We start from the raw sequence: 25,494 nt of genomic DNA on the forward strand, positions 1-25,494 counted from the left end.
CATTTTAGCTTCCCAGATGGCTTCAGAGTCCAGGGGCACAGGAAGGAGAAGCTCCACCCTCACCTGCCCCAAGATGGTGCCCAGCAGGTGCCAGTAGAGACTCAGGGACCCCTGATGGAGCAAAGTCTGTGAAAGGCTGAGTTAGGGAGGGAAGATTGGAAGGGGCCATTTGTCTCCTAGAAGCCATGACTAATTTCTTGAAGGAGAAGCAGAGGAAGACACCTGCTAAAAATACCTGTGTCTTGGTCCCCAGCACCCATAGCCAGAGAGAAGCCCAAAAGACTTGCAATCATTAAGTTCCAGAGGTCCCTAGGAACCCCCAGGCTTACTGGACCACACTGCAACACTGCTCCAACTAACTCCTTAGTCCTTGTCTTCCTCAAGCATCAGTCCCCTCCCGGACAGGTACCATCCCTCCCACTTTGCAGGAGGAGGGCCAGACCTATCAGGTTCAGTGATTCTCTGGGACAAATGAGAAAGGGCAGAGCCAGGAGTTCAGCCGAGGGTTTGAGCTTTGAGACTCTATGTTGTCCCTGAGCCCAGAATGGAACACAGAACAGCTACCTACAGACTACATTGCAGGGTATATGGATGGAGGGTGGATGGATCGATGGATTGATGAGTGGGTGGATGGATAGATGCGTGGAGAAACAGATGGACAGTAGGACTGATGGATGGATGATGCTGGATGGAGGGAGAGGGATGGGCAGAGGGATGAGTGGATGGATGAATGTATGCACAGAGGGAAGGACAACAGACGGATGGATGGACGGATGGATGGATGGATGGTAGATGGATGAATGAACAATGGGAAGGAGGGATGGATGGTAGATAAACTGAGATAAGGTGATAAATAGATGTATGTATGGATGGATGCTGGATTGATGCTGATAAATAGATGGACAGATGAAATTCAGCTGCAATAAAAGGGACTCTTAGCTGGGTATGGTGGCACATGCACATAATTCCAGCTAATTGGGAAGCCGATGCTGGAAGATTGCAGGTTCAAGGCCAGCCTGTTCAAAACTCTGTTTCAATGACTAAAACAAACAAACAAAAATCACTAGCAAGTATCTCAGTAATAGAGCACTTGCTTAGTCCATGTAGTTCAGAGGCCAGTACTGTGAGGGTAGGGCAGATTCTTGAAAGGGCCATTGCTGGTAGAAATGTGGCTGGAGTTTTTTTAAAGTCCCCTCCAGGGCTCAACACAGTTAACCAAAGGGACAAAGAACACGGGAGTCACCAAGGCCAAAGGACACAAGGACAACCCCTTCTCAACCCACCTCATTCCAGTCTCTCCCTCTCTACCACCTACCCTCTGCCCTTTCCATTCCAGTGAGGTCCCTGTCAACACCCTGCTGCCTCTTCAGAACCTGAATTCAAAAATGAAGTCTCCAAGAATGAAAGGGGCTGAAGAGATGGCTCAGAGAGTAAGAGTCTTGGCCGCTCTTCCAGAGGACCCAGGTTCGATTCCAATCCCCAAAACCCTCATGGAGGCTCACAACCATCTGTACCTCCATCAGCAGGTAATCTGATGCCCTCTTCTGATCTCTGCTGGCAATTATGTTCACATGGCATACACATGGAGACAAAAACAGAGAAAGAAATAAAAACAAAAATTAATCTTTATTTAGTCTGATAGTGTTGGTGCACGAATTTAATCTCAGCACTTGGGAGGTAGAAGCAGGCAGGTCTTTGTAAGTTTGAGTCCAATCTGGTCTACAGGGTTAGTTCCAGGACAGCCAGAACGACACAGAGAAACCCTGTCTTGAGAAACAAAGAAAGAACGAACCACCCATCACAAATAATTTTTAGGACACCTATAGGTAAAGAGACAAACCAAGCTCTGTGTCCCCAGCTTTGGAAAAAGAAGACATCACCTGTCCCCCAATGTCTTTAGAAACATATGGACCCTGGACATTAAATTCTGGCCAACGTTGGACATTAGTTAAGCCACATGAGCTCCAACCCCAGCATACACTCACTTCTGTTATCCCTCTCCCCCATTCTGCCACTCAGAGCATTAGCGCTGACCCCTCCCCATCCTCGGGACTAATATTTAAAATGCAGAATGGCTGTGGAGGGCTCTGCTCTCCAGCCTTGTCATGCAGTAAAAACATATAAACAGAATAAATTCCCTCTCCAGCTCTGATGATGAGAACACCAGGCCCCTGACTGGAATTTTAAGTCCTGCCTCAGTCACTGCGCCTTGCACGGCTGATTTATGTGAACCCGGGTGCTCCTCTGCATATTTCTCCTGCTCAGCCGAGTGGCCAGGTTCCCTTCCTATGCCATTAGCGTTATTAACACCTGGGCAGCCGATCACTGCAAATGGGCCGTTACTGTGATGAACGGAAACTTCTCCAACCGCTCATCCAGCCTGGCCTCAGCCATGCCCCAGACAGTCCCAGTTCCTCCTGTTTACCTTCAAGCTGGGATCCAGGTCTGTCTCTGTCTGTCCACACCCCAGCACTGGATGATGAGATCCTGAGGACTTTGGAGGGTCACCCCTTGTCCCATCGTACACCCATGATGACATAGATACCTGGTGACATAGATAGTGGTGGCATGATTCTTATTATACATTTCTTCATTTAAATACCTCTCAATTTCTCTATTATATACGAGTTACACTGTTATTTTTTAATGGTGTGTGTGCACGTATGCATGCATGAGTGTGTGTGTGTGTGTGTGTGTGTGTGTGTGTGTGTGTGTGTGTATAGTGGGTGTTCAAGTGGCAGTCAGAGCAAAAACCCTCTCCTTCCACATGTGAGAATCAAATACAGAAAAATGCCTTTACCCTCCGAGCCATCTCATCCCCTCCCCTAATTATTTAAGGCTTCAGAGACTCTCCCAGTAGGGGGATGTTTGATACCTGAAGTGGCTAGGAATGAGACTGAGACCAAGGAATGACAAGAGAGTGGCCTAACTTCTCACGAGGACTACAGTGGTTTGGGATCAGAAGTCAGATCTGCCTGCCTCTTTACTGTTCAGAGTGTGACCCATGAAGCGGCAGGGTCCAGAGTAACAGCTTCAGGAGTGGAGGGGATGGGGTGCAAACTCTGGACTCCAGAGCCGCAGTAGGCATGCCCATTGGAATACTCGTGTACATCCAGACATCGGATCCAAACCCCAACCGTCTCTCCTTCACTAGAGTAAAATCTGAAGTGAATTCTCTTGGTTCAGAAATAGCTGGGAATGGGGTCCCCTGGCTTCCATTCCCAGCATTGGATAATCACACTGTCATCCAAACACGGAGGCAGAAGCAGGAGGGTCAGGAGTTCAAAGTCATCCTCAGCTGCACTACACGATGGAGGCCAGCCTGGGGTGAGGTAAACGGAACCCTGTCCCATAAGAGAAAAGGGGAGGGAGCAGATAATAATAGAAGAGAAATAAAAGAGTGAGAGAGAATAGAACGAGGTTGCTAGGTGGGGTGGTATACACACGCAATCCCAGCACTCGAGACAGAGGCAGGTGGATCTCTGTGAGTTTGAGGCCAGTCTGGTCTACAGAGCGAGTTCCAGGGCATCCAGGGCTGTGTAGAGAGACTCTGTCTCATATAAATATCGTTGTCAAGGTTAAACAAGGGCGTCTGTGTCCCACTCTAATCACAGACCCTGCATGAAGGGAGCCAAGGCCTGATATGGACAATACTTCCATATACAGCATTATGTGACTCTGCCCTCTGTTCAATTTCCTTCTTTGAGAAAATGCTTCAAACATTTTCAAGCCGGGACTAGCCAGATGGGGCAGCGCACACCTGTCATTCCAGCGCTCTGGGGACTGAGGCAAGAAGGTCGCCTTGAGTCTGAGGTCAGCCAAAGTGATACAGCGAAACCCTGACTCAAAAGAAAATATAAATGGAGGGGCCGCGGATTTTGCTCAGTGGTAGAGTTCTTGCCTAGCATCCACATGACCCTGGGTCTGGTCTCACGCCAGCAAAAAAATCAATAAATATGTAAGTGCCCTTTTGGTAGCTTCAGGGACCTTAAGTTTACCCAGATCCAGCTAATGAGGCCTTAACAATCAGGTTATTTTCTTTTCTTTTTTTTTCTTTTTCTTTTTTAAATTAATTAAAAAGTTTTAACAGAAACACACACAAATTCAATTTAAGGTAATAATAAGAATTTCCTATATATGTATACATATATGTGTGTATACATATATTGATATGGATATAGATATATATGACTTTGACACTAATGAAGTTTGGCAATCAGGTTATTTTCAAGAATTCTCTCTTCCCTCTTCGGCTCCTCCAGGGGATTATCAAGGAGTGGACATGGCCTAACCCATACACTTACTCTCTCACTATTTGCCTATAGATGTATCATTTTATGGCTTTCTTTGTTTCTGTGATAAGCAGGCACTTAGGTTTCTTTTTAAAAGACAGACAAGTGCCCTGTACTGAAAGCCAAGGGCTCTCTGGTTGATCCTGGGACTACTGTCAATTTCTGCTCCCAGTTCCAGATGTCACCGAGGATGGTATCTGCTTCATGAGGTGTTTGGGACCCTTGACATTAAAAATCTGTATCTGTATTCTCCTCTAGGCTGGTCTTCAGACAACCAGGCTCCAGCAGATGGGACCAGCCTGCTCTAGGACATCTCACATCTCCTATTTTCTGAGCCTTCTGGCTGCTTGGAGAGAAGCCCTGGTGGTGACAATGGGTGGTGACAATGTGTCCCTGGTGTCCGGAAGGCCTGCTTATCAAACATCCAGAGAGCAGCTTTGGAACTGGCTGGAAGCTACAAAGTAACTTCCCCCATGATCCCTGTATCAATCCACATTGTTGCCTAGTTCTAGAAGGTCTGTTTCCAGTTTCCAGTAGAATTGATGTTTTCTTTCCAAAGCCTGTGAAGGTTTGATTCATGGATGAGACGATCGAAGATACTTTGTAGGGGACTGGAGACACAGCTCAGTGACAAAAAAACACTGGCTGCTCTTGCAGAGGACCTGTGTTCAATTCTCAACACCACATGGCTCAGAACTGTCTGTTAAGTCCAGTTCCAGGGGATCCAACGCCCATTTCTGGACTCCATGGATAGTGCATGCACGTCATACACAGACACATAGAAAGGCACTCACACACCTAAAACCTTTCAAAACAATCTTTAGCTGTTGCATGTACAAGCCCTTGGGAGACAATGTAGGCTGGAGGTGACATTTCAGGAATGTATCTGCCCAGAGAGCTGGCCCTGAGGTGGTCCATCGTGCAGAACTGGAGACATATCTGGCCTATGGCACTTCATTTTGGGACTGACTTTGGCACAGTTGTTCTGTGTTATAAGTATCTAGGTCACACACCCTCTCTGGCCACAGCTGGAAATCCTGAAGACCTCCACCAGTCTCTCTGAGCCTTCTCTTCATTCACCTGTTCATCCATTCAACTACTCACCAGTGGTCTGCCCAGTGTGTGCACAGGACTGTCCCTGGGGATGCAGGATGGGGATGCAGTCTGGACGACTTGGCCATTCTGTGCTATTCAGAGAGATTCTGTAACCATGAGACGGAAGGGGCAATAATTACAGGTGACAAGAAAAGAGGGTGACACCGAGTGGGGCACACAGCTGCAATCTCCGGAAGGCTGAGGCAGGGGGATGGTGAATTTGAGGCTTTGCTACATAGTGAGACTCTACCTAAAAGGAAAGGGGAGGGCAACAGGGAGGGTGGATGTTGGAGGGTGTTCCCTGCCCCAGCCTAGGGATGCTAGCTTTGGGTACCACAGAAACTCAACAAACAAGATAAATTAACTTTAAAATAAAAATTTGAAGCAAACAAGTCAGCAGTATTTTAAGCATGGAAGAATCTGCTTAGTGTAAGGCAAGCAAGGCTATAAGGCCAGGTCCCAGTTACAATGTTATATTCTTAAATTCGTTTTTTGTATTCTTTTAAATTTTTATTTTGCTTTGGTTTTTTTTTTTTTTTTTTTTTTTTTTTTTTTTTTTTTTTTGCTTGCTTGCTTCTTTTCTTTTCTTTCCTTTTCGAGACAGGGTTTCTCTGTGTAGTCCTGGCTGTCCTGGAACTCACTCTGTAGACCAGACAGGCCTCAAATTCAGAGATCAGCCTGCCTCTGCCCCTCAAGTGCTGGGATTAAAGGTGTGCGCCACGGCCACCCTGCAGCAGTCAACATCGTATTTCCCGCTTTGCCGAGGAAGAAACTGAGGCTCTGAGGGGTTCATCTACCCACTAGGTGGAGGGAAATCTGAAAGAGAGGTAGGATTTGAATCTAAGTCTTTCATCACCGAGCATGGCCTGCCTTCTACCTACCTCCACATCTCGAAAGAATCGCCCAAACTGTGCAACCCCAGCCTCAGTTCCCCTCCGGTATAATGCGAAGCTAATTAGCAATCCCGCCTCCGGGGGCTGGAGTTACAAGAGCCTGTACCAGGCCCAGCAAGGTCTCCGAAGAATAAGAGGGACTCCACTCCGACTATAAAAGGAGCAGCTTGGCCATTTGTTCCTCAAACACTGGTTTTATTCTTTAGATCTTTTTGGCGGGGAAGGGTTGGGAACGGCAATCAGTTTTCGGACTTAAGATAAAAAATCGCAGGAAAGGGGCTGCTTGACTCTCTATAATTAATGGGGCGGCCTGTAATAGGATTCTCCTGCCCATGGCGCTCCCAGGAAACACCTTTTTACATAAGATATTGCCCACGCCGGAGTGGCAGTGGGTGATTTATGGGGTTCCCTGCTGCACAAAGCATCTCCAGGGGTTGCCAACCGCTGGATTTATCAGGGAATTTGGAAGCCGGGCGCAGAGCCCGCCTGTGACATTTTTGGTGGAATTTAAACATTTAAACAGCACAAACACTGGAGAAGGATAGGCCGGTGAGGCGCAATGAGGGGAGTGGGGAGGGCGGAGGCTACGTTTAGACCACAGGGCCAGAGGAGGTGAGTCCCAGCTGGGATTTATAGCTGGAGGGCTGAGGAAGACATGGGCAAGAAAGCCTAGCTAGGAGTCTGCTCTTAGGTCTTGGGTCCTCAGTGACTTTCCCTAATTGGGAACCCAGCCACTACCTGCTGTTTCAGATCCCTGTGTGAGCAGATCAGCCAGCCACTGTGGGCTCACATATTCCCACGCACAAAGGCTCCAGTGGACATGGTGCAACTCCACACTGTCGGACCAACCCCTCTGGCAGCCAAGGATCCACTCTACCCTCCTATAGGGAGGGGATTCTGAATCTAAGGGGGGGGGTAGTGCACCACTTTATCAACTCTATGGTCAACTTAGCTCAAGATGAAGAGGGAGACCTAAGCTAGGCATGGGGCTGAGAGAGGCAGGGCGTGGGAATATAACCCTGCCACAGGACCTTTGCACGTGCTGCTCGCTACTGAGACCCGTTACTTCCTTCCCCTTGTTTCTTTTGGGCCTCAGTGCACAATTTACCTTTCCAAGCTGGATGTGGCTCAGTGGTAGGGTGCTTGCCTAGAAGGTGTAAGGCTTGGCTTTGCGCCCCCCCCCCCAGTGCTGTAAAAAAAAAAATAAGAACAGCTTCCCCTCTTATCTACTAAAGATTCATAGATGTAACTAGCTATGAGCTAGCCCAGCTGAAGTTCGAGACTCCTTTAAATAGTCCAATCCAATAAAATGGCCTGTATGGTCTCTCCAACACATACTTTCCCACATTCTCCACCTCTCTTTAAAAGCCCCATCAGTAACACATTGTATGTATGTATGCATGCATGTGTGTGAGTACACGTGTGTGTGAGCACGTGCATGCGCAGAGGCATGTGGAAGCCAGAGGTTAACCTCGGGTGCCATTTCTCAATGACACCACCCCAGCTGAAAGGGTCACCTGCCTCTGCCTTCCTCCCTCCTCCCGCATGCTTCAGGGTGACAACAGCCCCTTTGCCAGCCAAAGCTTGAAGGTGGGATGTCTGTAAGACATCTGCAATGGTCTGGATGAATCCCGGTAGCTGAGAGGAAGGGGCAGCGGGAATCACAGGCAAGCCAGTAGATGCATGTGAGCAGAAACACACCCCCACAGACACAGGTTTGCAGTGGCCCTGTGCAGCCCCAGGCAAATGCCCTCTGACTCCAGCCCCCTCGCAGGCTCTACTCTCCCAGTGGAGAGCCCAGAGGCAGCAGAGTCATCCACCCACCGAACCTGGCACTGCCACAGCAAGTCTGCGGTGTCCCCGTTCCTTTATCCCCTGACTCTCTCCACCCTCCCTACTTTCAGATGCTTTGGGTGTCAACCAGAGGGGCTAAACTGAGCTCAGAGGCACACATGTTATCCGGGTGAGTCAACAGTCCTCTGGGGCTGTTATCTGCAGCTCCAAAGACCGGGGCAAGGAACAAACAGCAGCTGACATGACTCCCAAGAGAGACAGTCACAGAGCGGAGGCCAGGCCAGGGCTGCCTGGGATCCCCAGCACCTGGACGGGAGACAGCCTCTGCCACTCAGGTGCAGGGACAGGAGAAGGACCTGGACAGTCCTGGGAGGGTTCAGGGAGGAGGCAGGTACTCACGCCAGGCTAGAAGGATGTATGAGTCAGAAGCATGGACAGCAAGGCAGACAGGGGACACCTGCGAGGGAGGGGGCACAGTGGAGATTCCGTGTATAAGCTGTGGCCCAGCCCACGGGGTCAACTGTTCTGACTCAGTTTCCTCGCCTGAATGTAGGTAGTAATTTCTGTATGGCATGGGTCATTATGGGACAAACTGGTTCAAAGCCCTGAGACACACAGCAGGTCCACAGTCACTCATCCCCATCAGCCCATGTCACAGCCCAGAACACTGGGACATGGAGAGCAAGCAGTGAGGGAATATCTTCTCAGGGTGCCCTGGATAATTAGCAAGAACAAAGATGAACTCAGGCTGCGTGGTGTGGCGCACGCCTTTAATCCCAGCACTCAGGAGGCACAGGTAGGCAGATCTCTGTGAGTTCGAGGCCAGCCTGGTCTACAGAGTGAGTTTCAGGATAGACAGAGCTACACAGAGAAACCCTGTCTCAAAAATAAAATAAAATAAAATAAAATAAAACCAAACAAACAAAAAATATGAACTCAGGTCTGGCTGCATCCAGCTCCAGGACTCACAGCCCCAAAGTCTCTATCCTGGCAGATTTCACAAATCGTGGAGCCAAGGAAGCAGGAACTGGGTCCCAGGTGTCTGGTGAGGGATTGCTGGCAAGTGAGGACCAGGTCTGGGGCTCTGGAGGGAATACAGTGCAGGCAGCAGATTTGAAAACGAAGTCACTGCTGTCTGAATCCTGCCACTGAGGGAGGAGGTGAGTCATGACTCCCCAAGCTGAGCTCTGTCACCTGGGGGTCTGTGAGGAGAATCAGAAGACCCCATACAAAAATAAGGTATGCCAGGAGTTGGTAGCGCACACCTTTAATCCTACTACTAGGAAGGCAGAGGCAGGTGGATCTCTGAGTTTGAGGCCAACCTAGTCTACAGAGTGAGTTCCAGGACAGCTAGGACTGTTACACAGAGAAACCCTGTCTGGAAAAACAAAACAAAACAAACAACAACAAAAAGACAAGATGTGTCCCAGACCCCTCTGGGGTCTTAGAACCCCAATTGGGAAAGAGCTAAAGGGAACTCCAGGGTTGTAGGGACACAAGAGACTCCTTCCCTATAGGAGACACTCTGCTGCCCCCTTGTGGCTCCAAGAGTTAATGTTTCCTAAGACATTTTCTAGAGCTGAAGGCCTTGACCCACTCCCAAGGGAGCAGGGGACACAGAACTCCACTCTTACCTCTTCCCCCAGCCATGCCACTCATGCTGACATAACCTAGTGACGCTGAGAAATAGTGTCTGCACCTGGCTGAGTCGCATGCCAGTTTTGTGACCTTGGGGCATTATGTCACTTACACACACATACACACAGGGACTTGCTGTCAAGGGCCTTGGTGAATGTTGATGTAGAGAAGGACTCAAGCTCTTATAAAAGTCCCTGGCAGTTAAGGAGGTGACATCATCTCCTCCAGGGAGGGACGTGTTTCAAGGCTCCACGCAGCCACTCATGCTGTGACATGGGGTCACTGTCTGAGAATCAGCTTCAGGGTTGTGTACCCCAAGGGATAAAAACACAGAACCTGTGGAAACCACACACTCGGCTCAGGAAGGTTTATTCACTGGACTAAGAGATCCCCTGGGTGCAATCCAAGAGGGCTACCTGAAGGAAGAGGGCCAGACAGATGGAACTGAGACCCCTTGGGTGGACATGAAGGCATCCAGGAGCCTCTCTGGGGTCCCCGGAAGCCTTCAGCTGCAGTCCAGCTGGGTTTTCAGCTCCTGGAGCTGTTGGATACTGATGTTATTGCCACCACACACGATGACCACAATGGAAGTCAGGGGGGAGCCCAGGCGGCCCTCAGCCTGAAGCCTCCCCAAGATGCCTGAGTATACAGCCGCCAGGGCAGCCCCACAGGCAGGCTCCACCAGCATGCGCTCATCATCTGTTGGGAGGAAGGGCTGTCAGTCAGTGCACAGCAGGAAGGGTCTATTCTGCCAGTCCGTCCATCCATCCATCCATCATCCATCCATCATCCATCCATCCATCCATCATCCATCCATCCATCCAACCATCCATCATCCATCCATCCAGCCATCATCCATCATCTATCCATCCATCTATCCAACCATCGTCCACCCACCCACCCATCCATCCATCTACCCCTTCTGCCATCACAGCTCTGATTTTCTACAGATCGACTCCTTACTCCATCACTTGGCTATCTCTCTGTCCATCCATCAGTGTAGCCTTTGTCTGTAAAGCCAGCCAGCCAAGAGCCATCCAACCATCTCCTACCCATCATGCGATCGTTCATTCATCAACCTGCTCATCAGTGTGTCCATCTACCCACCAATCGATCCACCCACCCACAGATACATACTTACACCCATCCACCAATCCATCCACCCACCCACCCATCCACACAACCACCCATCCCCACTTACCTGCCCCCCACACACACATTCATCCTTCTCTCCTTCACTGTCCATCCATCCATTACTCATTTTCTCCATTCACTTATACACTCATCCATTCATTCAACAAATACCTCACTCTCTGCCTGCATCCATGCTTAGAAGACCCTAGGGACATAACAGTGGCCAAGACACAAAGCCCAACCCCCACCCAGTCACACCCCAACAGTAGATTAAAAACCAGGCAGCTGTAGGCAGGGGGGTTAGTATATTGGAAATCTCTAGTTAGTGAGGTGGTGTGGGGAGATCAGGGAGGCTTCGTGGAGAAGGTACTAGTCATCACCATGGACAAGCAGTAGTGGGTAGGACCAGGATGGATATCCAGAGGCAGGAAGGTGGGAAGAGCATATGCATATGTCCTGAAGCTGCCTAAGACTTTCCCCTCCACACATCACTATTGGACACACCCCATGATGTCACCACTGCCCAGCCAGCCCTGTCACAGATGCCGGGGACACGGCTGATGTAGACAGATGGATGACCTGGGTCTCACTCACCCAGAAATCTCTGCACAGCTCTCACAGCCTCCCAGTCTCCCACCACCTCAGAGAGGATCTCACACTCCTTTGCACACTCCAAGGTCCGCGCAGCCACTGTCTTGGCTCCCAGGCTCCTGGCTACACTGCAAGGGAGCAGACACATCAGAGCTCCACCCTTCAGGCCCCAGCTCACCCACCCACATCCTGTGAAGGACAGGTCCCTGTCAGGGCGCCCAGACATGCTCAGATGTCCTGCATACCAAGAGCAGAGGGATGGAGGGAGAGCCTAGAGTTTGGCTGCAGGATTGGGAGAAGGGAAAGGATGGGCACAAGTTGAGGCTGAGTCATGTAACAGGGTGGGGTTCAGTGTGCTACAGAGATAGTTCAAGGCCAGCCTGAGCTACAAAGAAAGTGGGGCTCAGTGGCAGAGCACCATAGTCCAGGCTGGCCTTGAACTGTCTCAGTGAGGCACTATAAGAAACCCTGAGCTCCGCTCCTAGCACTGAACAAAAAAGATTCTAGCTCAGTGGGTCTAGTGCTCACCCAGCATGCATAAGGCCCTGGGTTCTATCCCTAGCACTCCATAAACTGGACATGGTGGGTTATGCCTATAATACCAGCACTTGGAAGGAGGATCCGGAGCTCAAGGTCATCCTTAACTACATAACAAGTTCAAGGCTAACCTGGATTACATGAGATCCTGTTTCAGAAATGTTTAAAAAGACCACTGCAGTTTGAATAAGTGAGGAGTATAGTTTTGTCCCACACATCTTCATGTAGATGTTACCCCCGCTCCAAAAACAAAATGGCCACAAGACCGGTCCAGGGAAGAGGGGAGGCTGTTACCCCAAACCAGGGTTCAGTAACTGTGGTGGTTTGAATGATTTGTTCCCATAATCTCATAGGGAGTAGCACAATTAGGAGGCGTGGCTTTGTTGGAGGAAGTGTGTCACTGCGGGGCTGTGCTTTGAGGTTTCCTATGCTCAGGGTACTGCCAAGTGTCGCAGTCGACATCCTGTTGGCTGCAAGATGTAGGACTCTCAGCTACTGCTCTAGCATCAAGTCTTGTCTGCAGGCATGCCACCACGATAATGGACCAAGTCTCTGAAAGTGTAAGCCAGCCCCAATTAAATGTTCTCCTTTGTAAGAGCTGCCGTGGCTATGATGTCTCTTCACAGCAATAGAACCCTATCGGAGACAATGACATAATGGAGTATGGGAACAAGGTTCAGGAGGGAACCGGGGTCTAGGAATGGGACAGATGAACCTTCCAAAGCCAAGGGGGTCCCTAGGTGACCCCCTCAATGCAACACCCCACCTGTGTGGACTGCTCTTATCTGCAGAAATAGCAATCTGTGGATATCATGTGGCGCTGCTACTGTGCCAGGCTGGGGGACATGCACCCACCTTAGGGCTTAAACAGCTGGGCTGCCACTCTGGAGTAAACTCCCTTTCTTCTCTTCTCTTCCATCCTTCCTTCCTTCCTTCCTTTCTTTCCTCCTTCCTTCCTTTCCTCCTTCCTTCCTTTCTTCCTTCCTTCCTTTATTTCCTCCTTTCTTCCTCTCTTCCTTCCATCTTTCCTTTTTTCCTTCCTTTCTTCCTTCCTTCTTTCCTTTCTTTCCTCCTTCCTTCCTTCCTTTCTTCCTTTATTTCCTCCTTTCTTCCTCTCTTCCTTCCATCTTTCCTCCTTCCTTTCCTCCTTCCTTCCTTTCTTCCTTCCTTCCTTTATTTCCTCCTTCCTTCCTTCCTTTCTTTTTATATACGGGATCTCATTAGCCTGACTCCACCTGCCTCTGCCTCTTCAGAGGCACACCACCGCACTCCTTTCACACTGGTCCTGGGGACTGAACTCAGGTCCTCATGTTTGCAAAGCAGGAACTTTATCCATCCTCCATGTCTGTCTCCCTGGCCCAGTTTTCGGTCATTTCTTACAGCAGCCCTAGGAAACTGGATCAGCTTGTGTACGCATGTGTTTGAGTCAGGGTCTCACCTCCTCTGCTAGGCTGAGTGGCCAGCGAAACTCTGGGATGTGCCGCCACCGCACCCAGATTCGGTTGGTGTGGAGAATCTGTGCTCAAGTCTTCACACTTCTGCGGCAAGCACGTCACCCACTGTGCTGCTCCAGCACCACCCACCTTTATTTTGAGGCAGTGTCTCTCTGTGCGAGCTCTGGCTTGACTCTCATTCTCAAGCCTCCTGCCTCGGCCTTTTAAGTGTTGGGATGGCAGGGGTGTAGCCATAAACCCAGCTTTTTTCATACCCTCTAACGTGGGTCTTCGTGACAGTGTTAGAATTCCAGAACAAGCAGATTTTTGGGGTGCCCCCACTCCCACTACCTTGGAAAAACAGACCATAGGGTACCGACACCCCATCCTCTACCCCCTCAGATGATCCGCCCAGACTCACCTGGTGATATCTGGCAAAGTGACCAGCCTGCCCGCCTGCAAGGCTGCGTTGAAGCTGTGCGCCCCTCGGGTCTCCATGGCAACAATGGGCACATGTTGCCAGCCTACCTCCAACAGGCCCGCAGCCACACCTGCTAGGAGGCCTCCGCCCCCCACGGCCAGCACCACGGCACCTGGTGGGGTCCCCAGTGACTCCTTCAGCTCCCGCACTAGGCTGGCATGGCCTTCCCTGTGGGGTGGGGACAGCACAAAGTGTGTGACTCCGGAGACAGCTGAGCCCTCCTTGGCCACTCTGCTTCGGCCTAGCTCTCTCTCCATCCACTCATTCCTTCATCCACCCACCCGTCTCATCGCCCTCCCAGACTCTTTCTTGCCTTATCTCATTCAATCCTCCCCACGTTGGGAAGAAATATCCTTCTCAGGGAGGGTTCAGAGGGACCAGCCTGTGACTTAGGACCATCTGCGGTTCTGGAAATAGAACCCCATCTCTGCCCCAGATCAGCTGTGTGCCCTCGAGCAAGTGTCTTGGCTTCTCTGTGCCACAGTGGGCTTCCCAGATGAGTAGGCAGTGAGGGAATGCCAGCAGCCTGCACCCAGCCCCAAGGCACGCGATTTCCATTCTATGGATGGAGAAACTGAGGCACGGGCAATGAGGCGCTTTGCACAAAACACGATTCCCAAGAAGCAAGGTCTGAACCCACATCTGCCTGGCTTTGAAGGCTCTTCTCTTTCCTGGGCCTTTCTTTAGGCCCTGATTCAGCGAGGGCCTCCCACTCTGGCACCCTGGGAACAAAGCCACAAGCCTTACCATATCAGGGGGTGGTCAAATGGGGAAACGTTCACCCAGCCGTCCCTTGCGGCCAAGTCTTGCGCCCTTATGTTGGCTTCATCCCAGACCTAAAGAGAAATAGAGGCCCTGGAAAACTCTGGGGTGCAGACTCCACAGAGATGGTAGCAGAGACTGGGGTCTCCTTCAGGGCTTGAGAAGGCCTCCCCTGAGGAAGACCACACCTCCCAGGGTGAGGACTGCAACCTCTTCATGGGACAAAGGGCACCACCTTTGTCCCTCGAACTCAAAGGGACCCAAATGTCATATGACAGCAGGGCCAGACCAGCTCAGGGTGTGCAGGCAGGCAGAGCCAATGGACCCCAGGGCCGGTGACATGGAGCCTACGTGGGGCCCACAGGAGGGGTCAAGTCCCTCACACCAACCCCACATACGGGCTGGGTCCCTGCAGCTCACCCGTGAGAGCCTCCATCCCCCTAAGGGAGTGCACAGTGAGTGGAGTCATAGATGTAGGCAAGCTGGTGCCTGACTGGCACCTGTGCCCACCATAAGTCAGCCAACCCTCCTGAGCTCTAGGGAAACCCTGGGTGGCACAGACATGCCCCGCCCTGCCCCACCCCACCCCATGGATGGGTGAGTGGATGTTGAAGGGAGGAGGTGGCACACGCCTTTAATCCCAACGCTTGCGAGGCAGAAGCAAAATGGATCTCTGTGAGCTCGAGGCCAGCCTGGGCTACAGAGTGAGATCCGGGTCAGCCAGGGCTACACAGAGAAAGCCAGTCTAGAAAGCAAAAACAAGACAAAAAGAAGCAGAGGAGAAGGAAAGAAGAAAGGGTTGGAAGGGAGCAGGGAGGCTCCACCGTGCAGTACTTAGTGGCAGCTTTGGGCACCATGGTTCATGGGAGGGGTGGGGTCTTCTGAGGTCCCCATTACTTTCTCATTGGGGTCTCAGAGCAAGAACACACACAGCTGTCACTGAAGACATTTTGTCTTATCAAACTGCCAGCCTTTCAGGGTCCTAGTACCAAGTGTCATTGAGGATGGGGGACATTATCCAGCCCTCTGACAGTGGTCTTCTCGGAGTGAGACAACAGGTCCAGAGGTCCCAGCCCTCAAAGTGCAACAGCCTTGTCCCACCCATCCTCTTTTCTCCAGACCGAAGCCTGGTTCTGGCTAGGGTTTGTCCAAAATAATTGGAGGCAATGCCCTGGGGTGGGGTGGGATGGGGTGGGGAGGGAGGACTCAGGACCCCTCCCCCAGCCCTCTGCCCTTGCTTTCCACTCCTTACCTTCCCAGTCAGCTGGACCTCGGCCCCCTCTCCCTCCAGCCGCCTCACCACCTGCATGGAAGTATTCTCCGGGAGCACGATGGTGACCGGAATGCCTAGCTTCCGAGCCGCGTACGCGGCTGCAATGCCTGCATTGCCCCCTGGGAGCAGTAGAGAGAGGAGTTCCTCAGATTTCCACATGCCTGCCCCACCTGGGTATCTGCCCCCTCCCCACCGCTGGCAGAGGGGACACCTGATCTACATTGAGCCAACCAGAGAAGGCAACTTCCTCGCCCCTTCCAGCCTCAAGGGTGAGTATGTTACCCAGGCTACTGTGTGGCTTGGACAACGAAGGAAAAGAAAGAGATGGAGAGAGCAAGAGAAGAGGCTGGCTAGACACAGCCATGTCTGAAAGCCATTTATCCTGAGGATGTTCAGAACTTGGAGCCTACAGCTTTAAACTTCTGTGAGACGGGTCCCTGTCGCTCATGACCACCATGGACTTCAGAGTATTGAGAAGGGACTGAAAACAGGTCGTGTGTGGCTGTCTGAGATGCAACCTGAGTGAGGTTGACCCTTAAAATGAAGCTAGTCAGTGGTGGTGCATGTGTTTATAATCCCAGCCCTTGGGAGGCAGAGGCAGGTGGATCTCTTTGAGTTCAAGGCCAGCTTGGTTTACGGAGTGAGTTCCAGGACAGGTAGGGCTACACAGAAAAACTGTCTAAACAGACAGACAAACAAACAAAAAAAGATGAAGCTAAACTGGTCCTGGTGGTGCAAGACCTGTAATCCCACCCAGGAGGTAGAGACAGGAGGATCAGGAATCCCATAGCCTTTACAAGGGAAAGAAGAAAGTAAAGGAAGGAGGGAGGGAGAGAGGGAGGCAAGAAGGGAGGGAGGGAAGGAGGGAGGGAGGGAGGGAGGGAAGGAGGGAGGGAGGGAGGGAGGGAAGGAGGGAGGGAGGGAGGGAAGGAAGAAGGGAGGGAGGGAAGGAGGGAGGGAGGGAGGGAGGGAAGGAAGGATGGAGGGAGGAAGGGAAGAAGGGAGGGAGGGAGGGAGGGAAGGAAGGAAGGAGGGAGGAAGGGAAGAAGGGAGGGAGGGAAGGAGGGAGGGAGAGAGGGAAGAAGGGAGGGAGGGAGGGAAGAAGGGAGGGAGGGAGGGAAGGAGGGAGTGAAGAAGGGAAGAAGGGAGGGAGGGAAGGAGGGGAGGAAGGAGGGGAGGAGGGAGGGAGGGAGGGAAGCCCTGGACATTGATGGATGCTCTACCTGCCCCCACCCCAGTCCTGAGAACTCCTAGTAAAACAGAGAGGGGCAGGGTCACCTGAGGAGCACACCAGATGCCTGCATCCCCTCATGGCCATCTGGAGAGAGAAAGGATGGAGTCAGGGGTCACTCTAGTCATGGAGGCCTTTGTGGGATGTGGCTGGGTGTCCATCCTCACCGAACACTCCTGCCCATCTCCTCCGCTGGCCCCGTGGGACCTCACTCCCCTCTCCAGCCCTGTCCCCACCCTCCTTCACCTGCTGACAGAAATGCCCGATGCCCCGGATCTTAAAGGATCCAGCCGGCTGTACATTCTCATATTTGAGGAAGACGGGCATGCCTGCCACCTGAGACAGTGCCCAGCTCTCCAACAGGGGCGTGACCCTGTGGAAAGGCTCTGCCCTGACACGCTCTGCCAAGGCTCCTTCCATTCCTGTGGCACACAGATGACCTGCAAGGGGACATACATGGTTCAGATTCCTTAACTATGACAGTGGAAGGGAGGTCAAGGCCCCTGAGCCTGGCCACCCCAAATCCAATCCAGCTTCCAAGCTTCAAGTTTCAGGCAAGTGGACCTTGGTTCCCCATCTGAACAAAACAGATTGTCCTGGGTACCCTTCACTTAGTGTCTGTGGCTGTCCATAGTGCTGGAGATGCAGAGTGTGACAGAAGAGTAATAAAAATTCATTCGTTCATTCATTCATTCATTCATAATTTTTCCATTAAAAAAAAAATGCTGGCTAAGCAGGTGCCAGGGAGGCAGAGCCCTTCCCTAGTTCTTACCTTTGCCGTTGGCAGTTTTATGCCCTCTTCCCAGTCATTGGTTCCCAGTTATACAGCCATGGCTAGTATCTCTAAAAGCAAAGATGCTTTTGTTGTAGTTGCTGTTGAGAGACGGGGTCTCCATGTGCGGCCCAGGCTGGCCTGGGACCCACCATCCCCCTGCCTCTAACTCCTTAGTGTTGGGATTATAATGCTATGACATCACACTGGCCAGAAAGCTTTTGTTTGTTTTCAATGTACATATGTAGCTTTACAATGGTCTACGTTTGTTGATGATTTTATGTTGCTGCATAACAAGTTTGAAGCCAGCCAGGACCACACAAGATTTGTCTCAAAACAAAAATATGGGAGGGGGGCCTGGAGAGATGGCTTAGCAGTTAAGAGCACATAATGTTCTTGCAAAGGACCCAGGTTCAGTTCCCAGTGCCCATATGGTGCCCCGCCCAGTCTAGGAGGTCTGATGCCCTCTTGTGGCCATCTTGGGCACAGCTTGCACATGGTGTGCAGGCATATATGCAGAGAAACACATGTACACATAAAAATAAATTTTATAAGATTGCAAAAGGCCGGGCGTTGGTGGCGCACACCTTTAATTCCAGCACTTGAGAGGCATAGGCAGGCAGATCTCTGTGAGTTCAAGGCTAGCCTGGTCTACAGAGCGAGTTCCAGAACAGGCTCCAAAGCAATACAGAGAAACCCTGCCTCGAATAACCAACAACAACAACAAAAAGATTGCAAAGGTCTGGTGAGATGGCTCAACAAATACTACGTGTCTACTTTTCTCATAAGCCTGATGGTCTGGGTTTGATCCCCAGGAACCACTTAAAGGTGGAAGGAGAGAACCAAGTTCATAGTGTCGCCCTCAGACACACACACTCACACATACACACTCACATACTCATACATACACACACACACACTCACACACACTCACACATACACACTCACACACTCATACATATACACAATCACACACACACTCATACACACACACATACATATACACAGACTCATACATACACACACATACATACATACATACATACATACTCACACACATACACACTCACACACATGTACACACTCATACACATACATACACAGTCGCACACAAGCATACATACTCTCTCTCATGCACACACACACATACATACACCCACACACACTGTCAATAAATACAATTTTAAAAGGGGGAGGAAGATGGGCATGGTAGCACATGCCCTTGATCCCATCAGGCAGGAGGCAGAGGCAGGAGGATCTATGGATGCCAAGCCAGCCTGGTCTACAAAGCAAGTTATAGGCCAGCCAGAGCTACATAAAGGGATCTTGTCTGTAGATAAATAAATAAAACAAGTAAATAGGAAATGAGGGAAGGAATGTTGGAAAAAGGAACAAGCTGGGTGGTGCTCACACTTGTAATCCCTGCACTCAAACTCGGGAAACTGAGGCAAGAGGATTGAGAGTTCAGGGCCAGCGTGGACTACAAAGTGAGTTCGAGGTTATATTCTCAGCTATGGATTGGGAAGGCCTTGCTTCAAACACCAAAGAAAAGGGGAAAAACCAAAAATAAAACCTACCCTCCTTTTGTGTTTTTGTTGTTGGTTTTTGTTTTTTGGGTTTTTTTTTTGGGGGGGGGTGAGGCCCTTTGCAGTTCTAAGGTCGGCCACCAAGAGGCGAGTTGCACCCTATTCCTCCAGTCCCCAAGCCTGAACCTCAACCCTTTCTTACTGACCCTTTGTCAGGGTGGCCCTGGACCTCCCCAGACAGAGTAGACCCTCGGTCTCTTTCAGCACCTGTCACAGGAAAGGGGGCCTATGAGCCGTGCCTGGTCCCCAAACTCCCTGTGCTGACTAGTTTTTATGTCAGCTGGACACAAGCTGGAGTCATTTTGGACGAGGGAACCTCAACTGAGAAGAGAAGAGCCTCAACTGAGAAGAGACAGGCCAGTGGGTAAGCCAGTCATGTATTTTCTTGATTGATGATTGATGGGGGAGGGTCCAGCCCACTGTGGGTGGGGCCACCCCTGGGCTGCTGGTCCTGGGTTCTATAAGAAAGCAGGCTGAGTAAGCCATGGGGGAAAAGCCAGTGAGCAGCACCCTCCATGGCCTCTGCATCAGCTCCTGCCTCCGGGTTCCTGCCCTGACTTCCTTTGGTGACAAATAATGACAGGGAAGTGTGAGCCGGATAAATGCTTCCTTCTTGTTGCCTTTGGTCTTGGTGTTTCTCACAGCAATAGTAACCCTAACTAAGTCATCCCTCATAGCCTGGCTTGACCCACAGGTCAGTCTTGCAACCCCCAATCACAGATTTGGGGGCTAACCAGAGATCAAACTCAAAAAAGCAGCTGTGTGACCCAAGTAAGTGTCTCAACCACTCTGAACCTATTTCTTCTTCTGTAACACACACTCCAACTCCCAAGCTGTGCACTGGCACACATTACCACACTCCAGGCTGAATCCTCTAGACAGGTTCCCTTGCTGGGACCTTCTACCAATGAGGCTGTGCACACCCTACCGCGCATGCCTAGAGAGCACCATCAAGGTCCAGGCTTGGGCTTGAGACCCAGGGACGGCACAGTGGGGAAGACAGACACCCACCTACCTTGGAGCCATCTTGTAGTTTGATGTGATCTACTATAAACCAACAAAACAATAGGAAACTGTGAATATTAAAGATGAGCAAAATGGCCTCTTCTGGGCATGGAGCCAAGAAAGGCCTCTTGGTCCAGAAAGATATGAGTGAGCTAAGCATGAACTATGCTACACACTGGATGCAGGGCTGTACACCGCAGGGCCCTCATGAGGATTAAGTTCAGCCATGAAATGAAGGTGCCCACTCTTCCCGGTGTGGTTTGATAAGCGTTAACTGTTGTCTGGGGCTTGCTGGGAACCGGGCACCATGCCCAGCACCTTCCTTATTTATCTCAGAATACACTGAGAAGCCCTGACAGAGTCTTGTATTTAACCCCATTTCATAACTAGGGACACAGAGCGGTTGGTACACAAGGCCACAGGTCAGGAAACATGGCTCAGAATTTAAACACAGGTGTAGGTGTGCGCTTCAACACTGTGTGACATCTCAACTACAGGGTTATCAGTATCCTCCTCCTCATCATCATCGTCGTCACTTATTAAAAACGAGGCCATTCGGTACTTCACTGACAACTATCCTCGCCGGCTAACAGTGGCACATGTCTCTAATCCCAGCACCAGGGAGGCAGAGGCAGGGGGATCTCTGTGAGTTCGAGTCAGTCCAGCCCGGTCTACAGAGTGAGTTCCAGAACAGTCAAGATAACATAGAGAGACCCTGACTTGAAAAACAAAGAAAAGCAGGGACAAAAAAGAGCTGAAGCTGTCCCCAGGCCTCTATGTCCCTCTTGGTGACAGCAACCTCATTGCCGTCGGGTGGGGACCCATCTGAGACAATGCCTAGGGACCCCACTGGTCCACTCATCAGTGTGGCAGCAGAGAGGGAGCCCTGTGACTTCCTCACTGGAACTCATTTATAAGCACTGCTCACTCTCTCCAGCCCTCATCCCAACCCCCACAGCTCTGGGGTGCTTTTCCCCAGAGGCCATTCGGGTGGCATACAACAGCTGAATCATGAAAAAAGGCTAGAAAGCCAGACTGACTGTCCCTTCAGGCTGCACAACCTGGTAGCCACCCTCACGGTCCTCAGCGCCCGCCTCCTGGACAAGACAGGACGTGTGCTACTGCGATCATAGCCACCCTCACCCCCACAGCCTACAGCCACTCCCACAATGCCACCCTTACCTTCCCGAAGCACAGTTTCCCCGGCCAGCACAGCCTACTGCCCAGCCAGGACCAACCTGCATTCACAGGCCACTAGATCAGCCTCCTCCAGCCACCAAGGCCTGGCCCCTCCTCCCTGTTAAAGGGACAGACTCACAACAAAAACAGCCAAGACAGACTCATAGGGCTGTTCAATCCTCCCTTCCTTCTTCATGCAGCCCATGGCTCATGAATGACCGGGGCTCATCTGGGAGGTGAGGAAATGAAGGCTCAGAAAGGGAAGCATCCATCCACAGGGGTTGGCCAGCAAGAGGTAGAAGGAACCGCTCCCCTTGGACCACCTTCATAACACAGCCACCCTAGATCTGGCGTGTCCAGAGCTGTCTCTAGGTCAGGCCACTTTCCCCGGACCACACTGGGGTCAGCTTAGGTTTGAGACAAGAAAACAAAGATGCAGGGCAGGCATGGTGGAGCACGCCATTGATGCCAGCAGAGGCAGGAGGATCTCTGTGAGTTCAAGGTCTATAGAGCAAATTCCAGGACACTTGGGACTGCATAAAGAGGCCCTGTCCATAATAATAATAATAATAATAATAATAGGAAGATAGAAAGAAAGAAGACAAGGGTGCTGGCAGCCATCCTGACTCGCTGTCTGGAAGGGAAGGGTGACTCCCACGTCACATTCCCATCTCTATTTCACAGCCAGCAGCAGAAGCCTAGCTGTTATTTACTGTTCACAGCAATGGCTGCTCATTCCTTCGTGCATCCAATAAATAAATATTTTCCTAACACTTGCCACCTGCCAAGACCTGAGACCTTTAACCTCAAACAAGATAGCGTGTCCCCTGATCCGACCCAGCACTCAGGATGCCCATGCTGTGGGAGGTGGGAGCAGGTGGGATGTGGAGAGCCCAGGCAGTCAGGGAGTGGGGGGTGGGAGCTGGAAACCGTGCTGAGTTCTAGGCTCTAGAAGAGCCTGGGGAGAAAGACTCTGAAGAGACAGCTGTGGGTAAATGCTCCCCATGCAAGTGTGGAGACCCAAGATCAGCTCTTCAGCACCCTTGAAGAAGAGTCAGATTCTCATGCCCCGTCTGTCCCCATCTCACTGAATAATGCTGAGACCCTGAGCCTCATCCATCTTGAGCCTCAGTTTCCCTAAACACAAAATGAGAGGCAAGACTCAGGAAGGGCCAGGCACCATAGGTGTCCCTTAGGGAAGAGTGACCTCTCTCCTCCTGTGATTGATGATTAACCCCTGGCTACCTGGGGTCAGGTGGAGCTGCATAGCCATGATCTGTGACTAGGACCCCGCCCAATTCACCTCTGCCCTCACATCACATTAACCCCTCCCCCATCACTACCAAGTGCCCAATCTTGCAGGAGGCTCTGGGGACCCAAAAAGGATGGAGAGCAGAAGGTCTTATAGTGGCTGTAGTATAAGATCTGGACAAGGCTTCCTGGTAGAGGAATACCTCACTTGTAGACAAGAATCTGCACTTACTACATACCTGTGGTATACCAATAGCATATTCTCAAGGCTCTCATCGCCAGCACTGGGGAAGGAGCCCAGGGCTTTGCATGTGTCAGCTAAGCTGTCTACCACAAGCCCCTAGCAATGGAGTCTCTTTAGTTTTTCTTGCAATGGGATCTTGGGTAATCCAGGCCAGCCTTAAACTTGCTATATAAATGAAGATGATACTAGACATCTTCGCACCTCCACCATACAAATGCTAGGGTTACAGCTGCACCCGTGCATGGGAACGTGTACACACACACACACACACACACACACACACACACACACACACACACAGGTGGGGTGGGGCGGGTTAAGAAGTGCTACCCTGAAGAAAACTCAAGTTCAGTTCAGGTGGTTCACAATGGCCCTTAACTCCAGTTCCAGCATGCCTGACGCCTCCATGGGTGCCTGCATTCACATTCACATAACCCCACACACCATCCACACAACTAAAATTAATAAGCCACAGCCTGGAGGCGGTGGCTCACACCTTCAATCCCAGCACTTGGGAAAGCAGAGGCAGGCAGATCTCTGTGAGTTCAAGGCCAGCATGGTCTACAGAGTGAGTTCCAGGACAGCCAGGGCTACATAGGAAAACCCTGTTTCAAAACTCCAAAATAATAATAATAATAATAATTCTTTTTTTTTTTTTTTTGCTTGTTTGTTGTTTTTTAAAACAGGGTCTCACTATATAGCCCTGGATGGCTTGGAACTCACCATGTACACAAGGCTGGCCTTGAATTCAGAGATCCTCCTGCCTCTGCCTCCAAGTGCTGGAATTAAAGGCGTGCACCACTGTGCTGAACTAAATCTTTTTTTTTTTTTTTTTTTGAAGATTTATTTATTTATTATGTATGCAGTGTTCCGTCTCAACACCAGAAGAGGGCACCAGATCTCATTACAGATGGTTGTGAGCCACCATGTAGTTGCTGGGAATTGAACCCAGGATGTCTGGAAGAGCAGCCAGTGCTCTTAAACTCTGAGCCATCTCTCCAGCTGCGAATTAAATCTTTTTAAAGAGAAAAATAATAAGTAATAGTACAAGCCAAATGCTGGCATGCCTGTAACCTCAGCACTCCAGAGGCTGAGGCAGGAGGATTGCCATGAATTCAACAGCAAGACTGTCTCAAAACAAAAACAAACAAACAAACAAACAAAAGAAATAGGGCTGTTGAGATGGTTTGCCAGGTGAGAACACTTGTCACCAAACTGATGGTCTGAGTTCAGTTCCCAGGACCAACATAGTAGAAGGAGAGAACTGACACACACACACACACACACACACACACACACAAAACCTGACTTCCACACACATGCTGTGGCATGCCTATGCACCAACATGCACACAGAATAAATACATGTAATTTAAATTTTTTGTTGAATACAGAGAAACGAAAGAAAGCTCAATGGGCACAGGGTTCCTATGGGGAAGCAGTGCAATCCGTATCTAGAACACAGATCCTGGAGCCGGGCTCTGCTGTGCACAGCAGCAACAACATTTCCAGGCTGAGGAACCCTAGGCTGGTCACTCAACCTCTCTGTGCCTTGCTTGCCTTGCTGTGGGGAGGGACACACGGCTCCTGCCCTGGTAGCGGATGTGAGTGAGGTACTGGGGCCTACAGCTGGCGCTCTGTTGTCAGTCATTCCTATGGTTGTAAAAGAAGTCACCTGAGAATACAGCAGAAGTTGTAAAGAAGCCTGTGACGTCATTCCATCACAAAATGTACAACAACTTCAGCAACAACCACCACCAGCAACAAACGTTCTGGTGACCCCTGCACGGAAGGAAACGGGTTCAGAGAAACCAAGACATTTGCACGAGGTCACGTAGCAGGGGCAGAACCAGAGACTGAATCGCAGAGGGCCTGGGCTCCGCCCGCAGCTGCTGGCTGGGCTGAGGCGAGAATGGGCTTGGAAGGCTAACAGGGTGTGTGGGGGCGGTGCTGGTGCTATGTTTGTCAGCCAGCTCCTGTCCCTGACACCTCAGGCCACCAAGCAGTCACCTGGCCAGTTTCTCATTAACCTTCATTTCACCACCCGGCCTCAGCTGTGCATCCTGTTCCCAGGACAAAGGGACCTTTCTGCTGAGGTAGGGCGGAACATCCGACACTTGCCAACCACCCTCTGTCACAAGTCTCACCTCACACTCTCCCCTGGGTGACTTTCTGAGCCGCTAGGTGGGACTAGGGACCTGGAAAGGCGGTGAGGCCACCAGTGCAGCCAGGGAGCAGAGACTGGGAGCAAAGAAACCCAGGTCTCCCCACACACAGGACGATGACCAGTGTGGCGTGGTCACG

The 25,494-nt window shown here is 50.9% G+C and overlaps 1 protein-coding gene across 1 annotated transcript; it reads right to left on the reverse strand.

Annotated features, from left to right (window-relative positions):
* Window positions 1–10,202: 10,202 nt before the first annotated feature.
* Sdsl (serine dehydratase like) lies at window positions 10,203–17,792 on the reverse strand. Its single transcript, XM_051176548.1, has 7 exons — window positions 17,401–17,792; window positions 17,202–17,241; window positions 15,903–16,042; window positions 14,636–14,724; window positions 13,829–14,056; window positions 11,441–11,565; window positions 10,203–10,411 (listed from the first exon to the last, which is right to left on the reverse strand). The coding sequence occupies exons 1-7, from the start codon at window positions 17,572–17,574 to the stop codon at window positions 10,218–10,220; spliced, it is 990 nt and encodes a 329-aa protein (XP_051032505.1). The 5' UTR covers window positions 17,575–17,792; the 3' UTR covers window positions 10,203–10,217.
* Window positions 17,793–25,494: the final 7,702 nt, after the last annotated feature.

The sequence above is a fragment of the Phodopus roborovskii genome, unplaced genomic scaffold (assembly GCF_943737965.1).
Source record: "Phodopus roborovskii unplaced genomic scaffold, PHOROB, whole genome shotgun sequence".
In the NCBI taxonomy this organism is placed as follows: Eukaryota; Metazoa; Chordata; class Mammalia; order Rodentia; family Cricetidae; genus Phodopus; species Phodopus roborovskii.

Excerpts from the sequence above, each read along its gene's own strand:
- Sdsl (XM_051176548.1), bottom strand. The coding sequence starts at position 17,574 with ATGGAAGGAGCCTTGGCAGAGCGTGTCAGGGCAGAGCCTTTCCACAGG. Across the intron at positions 16,043-17,201 it reads GCATCTGGTGTGCTCCTCAG|GGGGCAATGCAGGCATTGCA; the intron begins GTGACCCTGCCC and ends TACTGCTCCCAG. Across the intron at positions 14,057-14,635 it reads TTTGACCACCCCCTGATATG|GGAAGGCCATGCCAGCCTAG; the intron begins GTAAGGCTTGTG and ends CCCACCCCACAG.